The sequence below is a fragment of the Palaemon carinicauda genome, chromosome 35, assembly GCF_036898095.1.
Source record: "Palaemon carinicauda isolate YSFRI2023 chromosome 35, ASM3689809v2, whole genome shotgun sequence".
Classification (NCBI taxonomy): Eukaryota; Metazoa; Arthropoda; class Malacostraca; order Decapoda; family Palaemonidae; genus Palaemon; species Palaemon carinicauda.
In genome coordinates this window covers 66975958-66991782 of record NC_090759.1, presented here as the reverse complement: position 1 = coordinate 66991782, position 15825 = coordinate 66975958, and the positions used below count along the sequence as shown (strand labels likewise).

The following is a 15825-nucleotide window of genomic DNA, read 5'->3' as shown; positions in this document are numbered from 1 at the left end:
TGGAGTGGACAACCGACGTTCCTTTGAGGTCTCAAAAGACCTAAGGAGGTCCTGTAGATCTTTGTTGGAGGAAAGATCCAAGCCTCTGTGGCGGAAAACCGCTGCCAACATACTTCTGTAACCCTTGATCGTAGGAGCTGAAAGGGATCTTACGTTCCTTAGATGTAACAGGAAGTCAGCAATCTGGGTTACAGTGGTACTGGTTGAGGAAACTGCATTGGCTTTGCACCAGCTTCGGAAGACTTCCCATTTAGACTGATAGACTCTGAGAGTGGATGTCGTCCTTGCTCTGGCAATCGCTCTGGCTGCCTCCTTCGAAAAGCCTCTAGCTCTTGAGAGTCTTTCGATAGTCTGAAGGCAGTCAGACTAAGAGCGTGGAGGTTTGGGTGTACCTTCTTACGTGAGGTTGACGCAGAAGGTCCACTCTTAGAGGAAGAGTCCTGGGAACGTCGACCAGCCATTGCAGTACCTCGGTGAACCATTCTCTCGCGGGCCAGAGGGGAGCAATCAACGTCAGCCGTGTCCCTTTGTGAGAGGCGAACTTCTGAAGTACCCTGTTGACAATCTTGAACGGCGGGAATGCATACAGGTCGAGATGGGACCAATCCAGCAGAAAGGCATCCACGCGAACTGCTGCTGGGTCTGGAATCGGAGAACAATACAAGAGGAGCCTCTTGGTCATCGAGGTAGCGAATAGATCTATGGTTGGCTGACCCCACAGGGCCCAAAGTCTGCTGCAAACATTCTTGTGAAGGGTCCACTCTGTGGGGAAGACCTGACCCTTCCGGCTGAGGCGATCTGCCATGACATTCATATCGCCCTGAATGAGCCTCGTTACCAGCGTGAGCTTTCGATCTTTTGACCAAATGAGGAGGTCCCTTGCGATCTCGAACAACTTCCTCGAATGAGTCCCTCCCTGCTTGGAGATGTAAGCCAAGGCTGTGGTGTTGTCGGAGTTCACCTCCACCACCTTGTTTAGCTGGAGGGACTTGAAGTTTATCAAGGCCAGATGAACTGCCAACAACTCCTTGCAATAGATGTGAAGTGTCCTTTGCTCCTGATTCCATGTTCCCGAGCATTCCTGTCCGTCCAGTGTCGCACCCCAGCCCGTGTCCGATGCGTCCGAGAAGAGACGGTGGTCGGGGGTCTGAACAGCCAAAGGTAGACCTTCCTTGAGAAGAATGCTGTTCTTCCACCACGTTAGAGTAGACCTCATCTCTTCGGAAACAGGAACTGAGACCGTCTCTAGCGTCATGTCCTTTATCCAGTGAGCAGCTAGATGATACTGAAGGGGGCGGAGGTGGAGTCTCCCTAACTCGATGAACAGGGCCAGCGATGAAAGTGTCCCTGTTAGACTCATCCACTGCCTGACTAAGCATCGGTTCCTTCTCAGCATGCTCTGGATGCATTCTAGGGCTTGGAAGATCCTTGGGGCCGACGGACAAGTCCGAAAAGCTCGACTCTGAAGATCCATACCCAAGGAGACAATGGTCTGGGATGGAACGAGCTGAGACTCCTCAAAATTGACCAGGAGGCCCAGTTCCTTGGTCAGATCCATAGTCCATTTGAAAATCTCCAGACAGCGACGACTTGTGGGAGCTCTTAAAAGCCAGTCGTCTGACGGAGCCGGACACAAGATCATGATACTGCTGCACAGTCTGTGAACTGTCAATCATGGGCAAGCGAGGAAGTACAGTGACAACCCGAATCTGTCTAGACTGTCTGGGTCGTACAGACAACTCCTTAACGGGTTGCTGAGGTTGCCGCACTGCGTCACAACAAGTCACTTCTGTTGGTTGTTGAACGTCTTCCCCGTGACACATTGACTCCGTAAACAAAAAAAAAAAAAAAAAAAAATCCTCTAACAAGGACTAAGCTTGGACTGCATGTCATGCAACACAGCTCAAGGTCTATGGGAGCAGGTGTGGTAACAGACGGGATTAGCGACTGAAGTGGAACCATTACCTTCCCTGTAAGCATGTTATGCTTAAATAAAAGTCCATAAGAGGTTATGCAGCTAAAGGCTCCCTCCAAATGACAGAGTCCTCAAGGGAATATCAGAAGGAGGGAGAAAAGAACTTTCTCATCTACAGGGACCTTATCCTAGAAAAGCTAAGTTCTCTGAGTGAGGGTTCACTGGTGCAAAAGCAGCAGACTAGAAGGCAACGTTATGAAACTGCTTGACAGTCTAGTGAGTTGGCAACAACCCAAGATGTGTTGAGAAGCATGCGGTAAGGTATGCAGAGCATGATGTATGCAGAGTATGCTGAATGCAGAGCATGCTGTATGTAGAGCATGTTGTATGCAGAGCATGCTGAATGCAGAGCATGCTGTATGCAGAGCATGTTGTATGCAGAGCATGCTGAATGCAGAGCATGCTGTATGCTGAGCATGTAGTAAGCAGAGCCTGCTGTAAGCAGAGCCTGCTGTAAGGAAAGCAGAGCGTGTGCATGGCGTTTAACATTTCTCAGAAATTCCATGACCAGTGCTAGAGTGCTTTATGCATGCTTGCATGGGGTTTAAACCATGGTATGAAAATGGAGATAAGGTATGCTGAACAGCAGAGTCAGAACGAGCTGGAACAACAATAGTTGTGGTTTCCTCTTCAAGACTCCGTTGAGGGAACACCTGAGGCTCAGTCTGCAAAGGCTGAATAAAAGACAAGCAGAAGGAAGGCGCATGGGTGGAGGAGGCTGACTCCTAGCATGAGTGGTTGAACCCAAGGGTTGCGCTTGCTGAGCGGATGGCGGAAGCGGAGTAGCAAGTTCCAGTTCCTGTGGTGTGAGCGGAGCGCGATGAGGAAGAGGCTGCGCAGAACAAGGTAAATGTCTCGCAAGCTGAGGCTCCTGAGGCGCAAGGCTAAGGTGTTGTGGTGCTTGCCTTGTGGAGGGTTGAGCTCGCTGCAGCGAGAGCTGAGGAGACTGACTCATGGACGGGAGAGGTTGTTGTACCTCAACCGAGTGTTGCATCACTGGTGGAGCAGCAAGTGGAGGCGGAGGAAGAGAGGTATAATCCTCCTGATCCCATTGTAAAGGTTGCCTTAAGGAAGGCGGAGGCTGAACACCACAGGGAACAGCAAACTCAGCACGTGGCTCAACATCGTACGCCTGGCAGGTGGTACTGCGATCAGGCGGAGCGAGCGTAGGCGGAGGGAGTGTAGGCGGAGGCGGAGGAGTAACACTCTCAGCCCGACACTCACGCATTAAGTCCGAAAGCTGTGCTTGCATGGACTGTATTAGAGTCCACAACATCGTACGCCTGGCAGGTGGTACTGCGATCAGGCGGAGCGAGTGTAGGTGGAGGGAGTGTAGGCGGAGGCGGAGGAGCAACACTCTCAGCCCGACACTCACGCATCAAGTCCGAAAGCTGTGCTTGCATGGACTGTAGTAGAGTCCACAACATCGTACGCCTGGCAGATGGTACTGCGATCAGGCGGAGCGAGTGTAGGTGGAGGGAGTGTAGGCGGAGGCGGAGGAGCAACACTCTCAGCCCGACACTCACGCATCAAGTCCGAAAGCTGTGCTTGCATGGACTGTAGTAGAGTTCACAACATCGTACGCCTGGCAGGTGGTACTGCGATCAGGCGGAGCGATCATAGGCGGGGGGGAGTGTAGGCGGAGGCGGAGGCGCAACACTCTCAGCCCGACACTCACGCATCAAGACCGAAAGTTGTGACTGTATGGACTGCAGTAGAGTCAACTTGGGGTCGGCAGACACTAAGGTCTGCTGAGGTAAAGCCTTAACAGCCGAGATCTGTTGCGGCAGAACCTTACTCCTCTTAGGCGGAGTGTAATCAACTGATGACTGAGGAGAGTCAGAGCTAACCCAATGACTGCATTCGGGTTGTGAACTTTAACTTCGTACGTCTGGCATAGGTCTGGACTTAACGTTTAAGAGGTCTTGAGACCTGAGACCAGCGTTACTCTGCCTTTATTTTCTCCCCTAATCTCTTCTGCAGACGAGCAAAATAAGGGCTCAATCGTCTGCGGGTGGGAGTGACGGTCTCGGTAAGACACGCCCACAACCACCGAGGATACTTCTGTGCGCCGATCAAGGCCTGCTGAACCCTTATGCCCTTCGACATTGCTTCTCCCCTGGGCTTGGGAGCTTGCAAGAGGTCCCGGACTGGGAGGACGACTGGCGCGCACAAAAGTACCCTCACGCACTAATCACTTATCACTTTGATTTCTGTTTGCACTTATTTCACTGAACTCGAAACTTTAAGTGGTTTGTACCTGAAATACGCAATTCTATCCTTTCTCAAAGTTAGTAATTGCGAAAACAGAATTACAATGTAACAGAAAATCTAATGAAAGATAATTCAGTGGCTGGAAAGAGACTAAACACTAGATCACTCTAGAAACGTTTAGTTTCTTCCCCTAAAGAGACTAGGGAGAAGAGCAAAAACGAAAACGACGTTACTCGTACGCCTGGCAGGCTTGAATGAAACGTTTATCCTCTTTCTCCCTCCGTCTCTATCTCTCCTCTCTCTCTCTCTCTTGACTTAGAACCTGAGAGAAGAGCCCAATCATATATATCGTTAAAACATATTATTGTTAAAGGAAAAAACTGAAAAGTTCCTTTATTAGGATCAAAACCATTAAGTTAAAAAAAGAATGAACAAAACGCTAGACACGGTTACTCTTACTGCAACGTGAAACCGTGAACATTCTTTCTCTATCGTAACGATAGAGTGCAAGTTGAACGTTCTGAACGTCAACAACTGCAGAGACAAAACAAAACGTTAGTTCAACTTTGAAAATAGTACGAGATTATCAAAGAAATTCTTTCAAACTCTGTGGTGGAAATAGCATAATATGTTAACAGGTAAAACCGAAATGACGGGCTCAAAGTTTATTAACTTCGGTAAAAGACCGCCTACTATTAGGAAGGTCGAATATAAACAATTATAAAAATTAATTTTAATGAGTTTATAATAAAAGGAAGTTAATCGAAGAGGCCTATAAGAGGCGGAGAGATATAAAATAAATCTATAACTTTGTTAAGCAAAATTAAGAAAGAGAGTCTATACTCTCTTAGACACCAACACTTCCGTCTAAGGGAAGGGTCGGCCATTGAAAGGTGAACGAGAGTTCATACTCTCTCGTCACCATAATTAATTAAATTAATTCCAAAAGCTAACTAAGCTAATATAGAAGTTTCCAGTAAAGCGACAGCCGAAATCAAAGAGAAATACTTCACCAAAGTCGTGAAAATACTCCAAGAACATAAGCGTATCTCAGAACGTCTTGCCGGAAGCACGACAGAGGAATAATTGAGGAGGTGTCAACAAGAAGTACTTGAGTACCTGGCCACAGGTGGCGCTGGTAAATACACCCCCTTCTAGTATTGTGATAGCTGGCGTATCCCTCCATAGAATTCTGTCGGGCAACGGAGTTGACAGCTACATGATTATCGGGTAAGTTTAATATTGAAAAAAGTCAATTTTAAGTAATGTTTGTGAATAACATTAACCCTTTTACCCCCAAAGGACGTACTGGTACGTTTCACAAAAGCCATCCCTTTACCCCCATGGACGTACCGGTACGTCCTTGCAAAAAAATGCTATAAAAATTATTTTTTTCATATTTTTGATAATTTTATGAGAAAATTCAGACATTTTCCAAGAGAATGAGACCAACCTGACCTCTCTAAGACAAAAATTAAGGCTGTTAGAGCAATTTAAAAGAAATATACAAAAAAGTAACCCCTTCGGGGTTAAGGGTTGGAAATTTCCAAAAAGCCTGGGGGTAAAAGGGTTAATACTGCAATGTAACTTAAGAACAAGAAAATGAGAACTCCACTTTTTCATTTAATGTAAATTACAAATACAGTACGTACACATAAGCAATGAATTATCCAAAAACTTCCATTTCAAGTTTGAAGGGTGACTCATATTTTTTGGCACATCACAGTTCCTTGGGGAACGAAAGTGTCTAATATAATAAATTTTTTTAGGTAATGTTTATTTTCCATAGCTATACAAAATTGAGTCCTTTAAGTGGGGAATAAGTTTTTAGCACGAGCTTGAATGGCCGATGAAATTGTTAACAAAGCAGTTAATGACTGGTGGTGACCATGGGAGAAGAGGTCTTCACTTACGACCTTTTGGCTCAAGACTAAGAGAGGCGGTTGAGGTGGGAAGTTTAACTTTAAAGGACTCAGGGTTATATATACAGGAAAAATACAATTACTTTAATAATTTATTAATCATTATATCAAATGCGTATACAGTACTCTATGTATAATCCATTCGTCTTTCAAGTAAATCACTGGAAAACTACCCTTTTTTCTAAAAAACATTTTTAAATCTTTCAAATATTCTGCCCCAAAACTATACCATAAAAATACAATTACTCTAATAATTTGTTATCTATTATATGCGTAAACAAGTCTTCTGTCCTTTAAGTATGAAGACTATCTGATTGGCGTGTTGGAAGTCCACCTATAACCAAACTGGCTGGTTCTTTTTATTTCTTTGGAAATGTCAACCTACCTGACCTCACCTGAGAGTGACCTCCAATCATTTTATCATTGAAATAATGAATATGCCAATAGGGCCTGGCTGACTATGCATCATTAGTAGCACTTCAAATGTCATTCTGGCTGCTTGTTTTTTTGTTGTTTGTTTTTTCTTTTTGTCTGGTTTAAGTAACTTTAGTTATTTTATTTGTCATCTTAAGACTGCTCATATGTATTGTTTATTATCAATGCTACTACTGAATTGTGTCTTGAATATTTTGAGATACATTGAGTAACCGGCAATCTTTAGAGCTCTTTCGTTTGTTTCACTTATGTACAGTTCTTTTTTTGTATATTTTTAGCTAAGTTGGGTTATTCTATTTGTCATCTTGGTTTGTTTATGCATCACGTTATCAATTTTTTACACTGATGTCGTGTCTCCCGGCCACTTTATGATACATCTGGTGTAATTTTTTTCTTTTACTTTAAGTAATCACAATTACTAGCTCTCCAGTGGTGACCAGGAGAATCTTTGTAGCATCTTGAGTCTCAGTCTCTTGATAGATAAATATGAAGAACTTTGGAAATATACACAAAAGCTTTGCAAATAATTTTTCAATGACAACTACCTAAACTAAAGTGCCTAATATTAACACATTAGACCTTGTAGGAATACTGTACAGTACAGTAATGTACATACTTGTAATCTTAACTCCATACCTCCTACATATTTCAACCATACTGTAGTTATCCTCTTTAATGGATTACAAAAGAAATGAAACTTTAGTGGAATATACACCTGTAAAGTATATCAAAATCATTAGAATCATTTACCTAAAAAGCGTTAGAGACAGCAAACAAAATTGTTGATGCTCAAAGATCTTTACATCAGCTCTTATCTTTACTGGTTTAGACAAGAACGGATTCTGCTCTATTCTTATCTGTCCAGTACTCTCATCAAGTTCAAGTCTTCATCTATTTTCTTTTTTCAGTTTCCTGGGCATTCCTGTATATCTTATTCCACCCATTTCCATATTTAAAGGTTTAAACACTGCTCAAGAATGGCAGAGGCAAGGGACAGGGACATTACACTAGCAAGCAGAGCAATGCCCTTGAGACTAAACATATACATATGATCAGCACCCAAGCCCGCTCTACATTCAAGCTAGGAACAGGGAGGGCCAAGCAATGGCTGCTGATGACTCAGCAGGTAGACCTATATGCTCCCCCAAACTTACCATCCTTATCTCACAAGGATGGTAAGGTTGCAGACGCTAAAGGAACTAACAAGTTTGAGCGGGACTCGAACCCCAGTCTGGCGATGTTTAGGACACCAATAGGCTACATCAACCCCAAACGTATTCACTGCTTTTACAAAAAACTGCTTGTAATGTTTCCGTATGACCCCAAATCTTTGATTTCTCTGCCTTTTTTTCCAGATTATGAACATCACATCTCTTCGATAACTCCTCATTCATAATATAATCTCATTATACTACATCCATAAAACTCTAGATTCTAAGGTGATACCTTAGAAATCTTTTATCAAGTTACTGTGCATTTTATTATGAATGGTTCTGGGGATCTACCATTTTTTACCATCCTGAGGGCTCTTTTAACCTCTTCAACTCTTATTTTATTGATGGGTCCTTCTATAAAGCCAAGATCTTGTAATTCATGTTAATTTTCTTCATTCAGAAGATTCTCAAAGTATTGTCACAATCATTACAGTATTATCTAATTTTCAACTTTAATTTTCTCCATTTACACATTTTCAATCGTTTTTTAATCCACTTTCATTTACAAAATATTTAATTTTTCCCTCTACTATGTCAAGATTCAATTCCATTCCTGAAACACTTCTTTGCTCTTACCACCTGCCTTTCAGGCTTCCTGATATTTTCCATCTGAATGCTATTAACCCTTTTACCCCCAGGCTATTTGGAATTTTCCAACTCTTAACCCCCAGGGGGTTATTTTTTTCCCCAGCACATTTTGCAGTATATTTTTTTTTAAATTGCTCTAACAGCCTTAATTTTTGTCATAGAGAGGTCAGGTTGGTCCCATTCTCTTGGAAAATGCCTGAATTTTCTCAAAAAATTATCAAAAATATAAAAAAAAAATGTTTATAGCATCTTTTTGCAAGGACGTACCGGTACGTCCATGGGGGTAAAGGGATGGCTTTTGTGAAACGTACCAGTACGTCCTTTGGGGGTAAAAGGGTTAAACATAAACCAGAATCTGCTGCACAAAGTAACCCTAACAACAGCAGTTCTTTCTCTAACCACTTCTAACAGCTACAATCCTTTTAAAAATTAATACATCTACAATGCATCAAACATTACAATTACAGTACTGATACTTAACCCTTTTACCCCCAAAAGGACGTACTGGTACGTTTCAAAAAACACATACCTTTACCCCCATGGATGTACCGGTACGTCCCTGCAAAAAACTTCTATTTACAATTTTTTTTTTTTTTGATAATTTTTTTTAGAAAATTCAGGCATTTTCCAATAGAATGAGACCAACCTGACCTCTCTATGACAAAAATTAAGGCTGTTAGAGCAATTTGGAAAATATATACTGCAAAATGTGCTTGAATAAAAAATAACCCCTGGGGGTTAAGGGTTGGAAATTTCCAAATAGCCTGGGGGTAAAAGGGTTAATCTATAGAAATTTACCATTCCCTACACACCCATATTGACTTAACACAAAACAGCAGATTATCATTCAGATCTTCCTGGACAGTATCATCCTGTTCGTAATCCTAGGTATGCTGTTAATTCTAATAGTCATGTCTTCATCATAAGCTCAATACTACACAGTATTCTATAAGTGTGATACCAGCTGGGACCCAGTTGTGGAATGATCTTCCTAATCAGGTAGTTGAATCAGTGAAAGTTCAAAAGTTCAAACTTACAGAGGGTGTACTTTATGTTGAACAGGTTAACATCTCTTTTTTATAGTTTATATGTGAAAGACTTATTTTAATGTTGCTATTATTCTTAAAACATTTCATTTATATTGTTCATTACTTTTCATGTAGTTTATTTATTCCTCATTTCTTTTCCTCATTGGGTTATTTTTCCCTGTTGGAGCCCTTGGGCTTGTAGCATATTGCTTTTCCAACTATGGTTGTAGCTTAACTAGTAATCTAATAGAAAACATTTTTCCCCATAATTTCAAATTCCTTCACAACTGTAACTAGAAGTTAATTTGAAATATTCTTGAATCATCTTTAAATAAGTAGAATTGATGATGAAAAAAAAAAGTTTCTGTAAAAAAAAAAAAAGACCAGACATTAAATAACATATCACATCTATTTACCTTCATAATTAATCTGTTGATTTAGACGTTCCAAAGCTTCCTCCTCCGGCACCAGACCAGCCAGTTTTACTATGTAAGACAGCCTTTCGCTGTTAATAACATTATTGAGAGAGGATTCGTCACGGCTGAAAACAGACAGAAGTATTAATCTATAATCTTCTAATCTCATATTAGAGAAGATATTTTTAGGGATTATGTTCACAGCCCACCTGCATATAATTAAGTCTACAGATAATGAGGGACCCTAAACTGTATGGATGGTAAATAAAATTATAATTACAAATAAATGTAATAACAACAGTACACTAAAGTACATTACAATACTAAATATAACAAGATTTTAAAATGAATAGGAATAGAAATAAATGGAGAAAGTTAGACTTGAGCTACTGACCCTGCCATACAGTGGGACTAATAAGGTCAAAAGAAGAGGAAAATTACCATACCATTTGTATTTTCCCTAAAGACGCAAACCTGTAGCTATTCATAGCGATTATATTTTTGGCAGAGCTGGAAGACTAGCCATAAGACTTTTAAGCAAGGTATAACTACCTGCCCGCTAGTTAGCGGGGTTAGGGGGGTGTTAGCGTGGGCAAAGGGCTAGTGGGGGTAGCCAGCTACCAACTCGCTCACACACTACAGTTGTCTCCTCAACTTTTGATTGCAAGCAGGACTTCTCGGGGGACATGTGATGGCGGGACAATTTGTATAAATAGCTACAGATTTGTATTGTTAGGAAAAATACAAACTACAGTATTTTCGAATTTGTCATTGTTCCGACAATAAATACAAATCCTTTCGCTATTTATAGGGATGACTCACCCAATACTGAACAAGGGTGGAAGACCCAACTAACTGGCTTGTTATTTAACCAGGGGTTTTCCCATACGTGCTTCACATAAATGAGAGAAACCCCGACACCTCACTAGTTTTCGTGAAACGCACGGTTAGCGGCCTAAGCAATGTGTGTGTATGTGATACTAGCAACGTGACTGGCTTAGGTAAGAGTTCTCAGACACAATAGGAATCTTTAGAATCAACCATAGACATTACCCAATCCCACCTCGCCAGGTGCTATGGGGACGTAACAGTATTATATCTATACTAGGTTACACAAGGAAAATGGTTGTACCAGGGGACCTAACAGTATTATTTCTATACTAGGTTACACAAGGAAAATGGTTGTACCAGCAGATAGGTGAAGCCAGCTTGCAGAGGGCCATGGGTGCTGTTTCCCAAAAGTGGAGAAGATGTAAAAAAGAAAGAGCTAGTCATCCTTAATCATTCACTCAGACTTAAACTGGGTAACCAATGCCCTCAACCTCCTGCTACTTGGCCATCAAGGAACCTGAGGCATCTAAATCACCTGTTATGCAGCCACAACAGAGAACGTCTCCATTTTCCTGTGGGTTACGCTCGCAGGTAGTGGGCAGTAAAGGTAGTTGGATGCTTCCACTTGCCCGCTAGAAGGACCTGCATCACCGAGTAGTTTCTTTTAAACGCTAGGGATGTACTGATGCCCCTTACGTCGTGAGGTCTGGGTCGTCGAGTTGGGGGAGGATCAGGATTCATTGCAAGATCTATGACCTTGCAAATCCAAGCAGAGATGATACAATACTCTTAGTGATCCTCCTCTTGACCTTCCCGTGCTGACGAAGAGCGCCAACACTCGGGGAGCGAGCTGCTGCAGTTCTTTTAAGGTAATACCTAAAAATCCTTACTGGCCAAAGTGACAATTGATCTCGATCATCAGTCACAGAACGAAGACTCCCGATCCGAAAGGGCCCGAATTTAGGATATGCTACTCCCGGATTTTGAATCTTGGCAATAAACTTGGGGACGAAGCCGAGTGTTACCTCTCCCCATCCCATTGAATGGGTGATGTCATAAGACAGACCATGAAGTTCGCTGACCCTCTTGGCTAAAGTCAAGTGAGCAGCAAGAACACCGTCTTCAAAGTGAGGGGGTGATCTGCAGCCTGGCGTAATGGTTCATAGTTAGCACCCTTCAGAGATCGAAGGATGCGAATAACATTCCATGGAGGAGATCTAACTTCTGACAGGAGGCAAGTAAGCTCATAACTTTGTATGAGGAGAGACAATTCCAAAGAAGAGGAAATATCAACTCCTTCCAGTCTAAAGGTGAGGCTCAAGGCTGAGTGGTAGCTTTCCATATCCGAGACCAAGAGAAGCTTTTCCTCCCGAAAGTAAACAAGGAATAATGTCATCGAGGGGAGAAATACCCCTTCTACGACACCAATCAAAGAAAACAGTCCCTTGGCCTGGTAGAGTAAAGCCAATGATCTTTGCAGGTATCCTGCGGGCTGATAGGGACACCGAGTTGTCTTCAATCCATCTTAGTATCTCGATTACTAGATGACATAGGGGCTGTGGAAAGGTACCGCCTTGTTTGTTTACGCAAGCCCCTATTATGGTACTGTCGCTCATCGGCACCAAAGCAACCCACCAGTAACTGTTGGAGGGGTAGGAAGACTGCCCTCATCTCTTAGGACCAGAGCCCAGAGACCGTGTGGTGCAGCCCGTGGGGTCCCCACCCATCTTTTGATGCATCAGAATAGAGCATCAATTCCAGGGGAGGTACAAGAAGGTCAATCCCTCTGCGTAGGTTTTCATGTGCCACCCACCACAAAGGTCCGTCTGCTGCTCTAGTCCCATGGAGACCAGCATATCTGAGGAGTCGCTGTGTGATTCCACCTGGATTTCAGCTGCCACTGAAGAGACCAAATTCTGAGGTAGCCATTGGGCACCAGACAGCCGGGGATGACAGGTAATCTAGGAGACGCAACCACTGCTGGACTGGAAGTTCTTCTCGTCTGAGGAAGGGGCTTGCGACCTTCCTCAGCCTCCGTACCCTGCCGTCTGATGGAAAGACTTTCTGGAGGTTAGTGTCTATGATCAAACCAAGGTACTGTATACCAGTCTTTGAGAGGGAAGCAGGGATGATTTCTCGAGATTTACCACGTTCCCCAGATCTTGGAAAAACGTGAGTAATCTGTCTCGGCGTTGAAGAAGGGTTGCCACATTGCTTGGATCAGCCAATTGTCGAGGTATTTCAGGAGATGAATGCCAAACCTGTGACCCCAAGATGGCACTAGGGCGAACACTCGTGTGAAGACCCGAGGTGCTGTAGAAAGACCAAAGCACAGCATCTTGAACTGGTATTGTCTGTTTCATGTACGATCCTAAGAATCTTCGTTAAAGATGGATGGACTGGGACCAGTAAGTATGCATTCTTGAGATCCAGAGTGCACATGAAGTCCTGTGGTCTTACTGCTTGTCTGACCATGTCTGCCGTCTCCATGCTGATTGCAGTTTGCAGAACAAACTTGTTCAGAGCCGAGAGGTTGATGACTGGTCTCCAGACACCTATTTCACAGAAAGAGTCTACTGAAGAAGCCTAGGGAACCGTCGAGGACCTCTTGGAGAGCGTCCTTCTCCAACATGGTCTGGACTTCAGCCCGAAGGTCCAGTTCCTTTGCAGATGCTTTTGCATACTGTAGGAACTCAATGGAACTGGATTCTGAGTCAGTGGAGGGAGATATTGAATGAACGGGACGCTATACTCTGAATGAATCAGGAAGACTGTCTAGGGTCCGATGTCGTGCTGCAGCCACCCCTACCAGCGGTGCTACAGGCATTCCCCCAAAGGTGGGAAAGGGGGAGGATTTCCCATCCTAGTGGGAGTGACCTGGGCCGACCCCTCTGCTCCCTTTTCCTCCTCGGGAAAACTTGGCGCCCTTCTGAGCTTGTGCAGGAGAGGGCTTCCTGGACACTTTTGAGGAACCTAATGTGCAACTTATTGGCGGTTTGTTAGTCTGCGGCTGTTTCTTCTGTGATGGGGCCTTACCATAGGACTGGGATGTCAAGGCCCTATGGAGAAGGGAGTCCTGGGTGGACTTTCTCCAGGGTTCAGACTTCTTCAGACCTGAAAATGGAAAAGCCGTCCAATGTGGAGTTCCTGAGTCTTGTTGCCTCCAATTGGGGAACTTGCCGTTGGAACATCTCGATCACCAAACCCTTCGCCTGAGTATCGCGTTCGCCCACAGGTTGACCAACTGGTGGGCGAGGAACTCGACGGTTCCGGTACCCTAGAAATGAAAGGTTTCCATTGACTTCCATGTAAATTCCTTAGGACAATCTTCGGTTCTAACGAGGTGTCCCATGAATCCCACCCATAGGTCTCTACAAGTTAGCCTACAGGGCGTACTTCGCAATGTTCACCATGTTAAGGATCCCGGATGCAGAAAAGGAGGCTCAGAGCCCAGAAAGCCTCTCGAAAGAGACTCCTCTTGAGTGTCACTATGGGAGAATCTAGAGGCAAGGCCTGAAGAGGGTTGTCCAAGACCTCGTAGTATCTCCTCTGCTGTACAAATGGTGGTGGGAGGAGTTTCGAGGACAAGCCTGTGTGGAGAGAGCTAGAAGAGCCAGTGATCTGGGAGAACGCCTTCTTTCTGGCTCCTTCAACCATGACAAAGCTGTACTAGCCTTGGTAGGTCATTGGATCCCATAGACATGGTCAAGGACGGTGTCCTTGCCCTCCTGAGGAGTCGTCGTAGGGTCAGCTAACTCATTGATGGGCCTCATGCAGGATAGAACCTGCCAGAAGGTGTATTCCGACTCCTTCTGCTCTGCTTCTGAATATTCCGGACTGGCAGCCCCAGGGAGGTAGTCATCCTCATAGTTCTGGTCATCTTCCACCCACAAGCTCTTACTCAAAGGAGCCCAGGGTGGGTCGAGGTCGTCAACGTTTAAGGCTGAGGGAACGTCGCTTGCAGGCGTCCCTGATGCTGCCATGGAGATCCCACGTGCTCTCTCTTGATGAAATGCCAATCTAGCTTTAGCATTTTTTGGCACCGTCTTAGAGTCCTTCGACTCCCTCCAAGGCGGAAGGAATTCCTCCTCCAGAAGCAATGGTCTGGAGGTCTCCTGCCATCTTGAAGAGGTCTGACTTTCTCTTGAAGAAGGTGCTGCCACAAGTTGTTCCATCTCCTTGGAGACGGAACAAAGCTGTTGAACGAGATATTTCTCTAGGAAATTGTGAGCCCCAGCTTGTATGGGAGTGGAGAAGATCACCCGTGGGGAGGGAGTCGGATTCCTCAGCCTTCTCTTCTTCTTGGTAGTCAAGACTCGCGTCATTTGCAGTTGCGAGAAATCCTGCTGGATGTGACCAGCCATCCCTGCAGCTCCATGCAACCTCTTGATGGGTGAGACGAACATCTGAGGGTTCGGGACCTTAGAAGAGGCCGGCCTCTGGCTAGAGTCAGACGGAGGAGGAGACCAATTTCTCCAACGGGATCCTGAACATATTCGCTACCACTACCTGTCTCGACGGAGGTGCTGTTCCCAAGACTGCATGCTTCACTGCCTTAACTAGGGTGTCGAACCACGATGGTGGCTTTCCCACAGCAGAAAAATCACGGGTGTCCTTGGGGAGGCTAACAGATTGGGATTGCCTCCTTGGTGATCATGGTCTAGGTACCTGAAAGTAGGGAGAGTAAGCTCTCTTACCATGGAGGATCGGCACAAGCATGGCCTCTCCCTCTGTCTTGGAAGAGCGAGCTGGAGAAACTGTAGCTGTAAAGCTATACTTCCTTGGAGGTTCCTTCATGCCGGTAGGGAAGGGAACCGGGCGACAGGGAGCACAGGCTGGATCTAGTTGAGTACACAGGAGCTGGGATGTTTGCCGATAGTCAGCGAGGCTCGTCAAGGTAGAGCGGCGACCAGTCACGCATAGGCCGATGATCACACGCTGGTTGGTGATGACAAGCTGGGGAGAGATGATCATGCCCTGGCAGTGATGATCACGAGTTGTTGAATAACGACCTGGCGTATAACGAGCTGCTGGCGAACGGTGAGCTGGTGAGTAACGATCACAAGATGATGAGTGATGATCACAAGCTGGCAAGTGACAATCACAAGCTGGCTAACGACGATCAGGAAAGAGGTCATCATGAGTGGACGAGTGACGATCGTGAGATGACGAGTGGTCATCACGAGCCGCCGAGTGATGATC

General features: G+C 44.6%; 1 protein-coding gene across 1 annotated transcript in view; it reads right to left on the bottom strand.

The window, feature by feature from the left end:
• The window catches only part of ric8a (ric8 guanine nucleotide exchange factor A), a 47722-nt gene that overhangs the window by 25849 nt on the left and 6048 nt on the right, over positions 1-15825 (bottom strand). The window contains exon 3 of the mRNA XM_068359221.1: positions 9793-9917. Within this exon, the coding sequence (XP_068215322.1) occupies positions 9793-9917 (125 nt within the window). The remainder of the gene's footprint in view (positions 1-9792; positions 9918-15825) is intronic.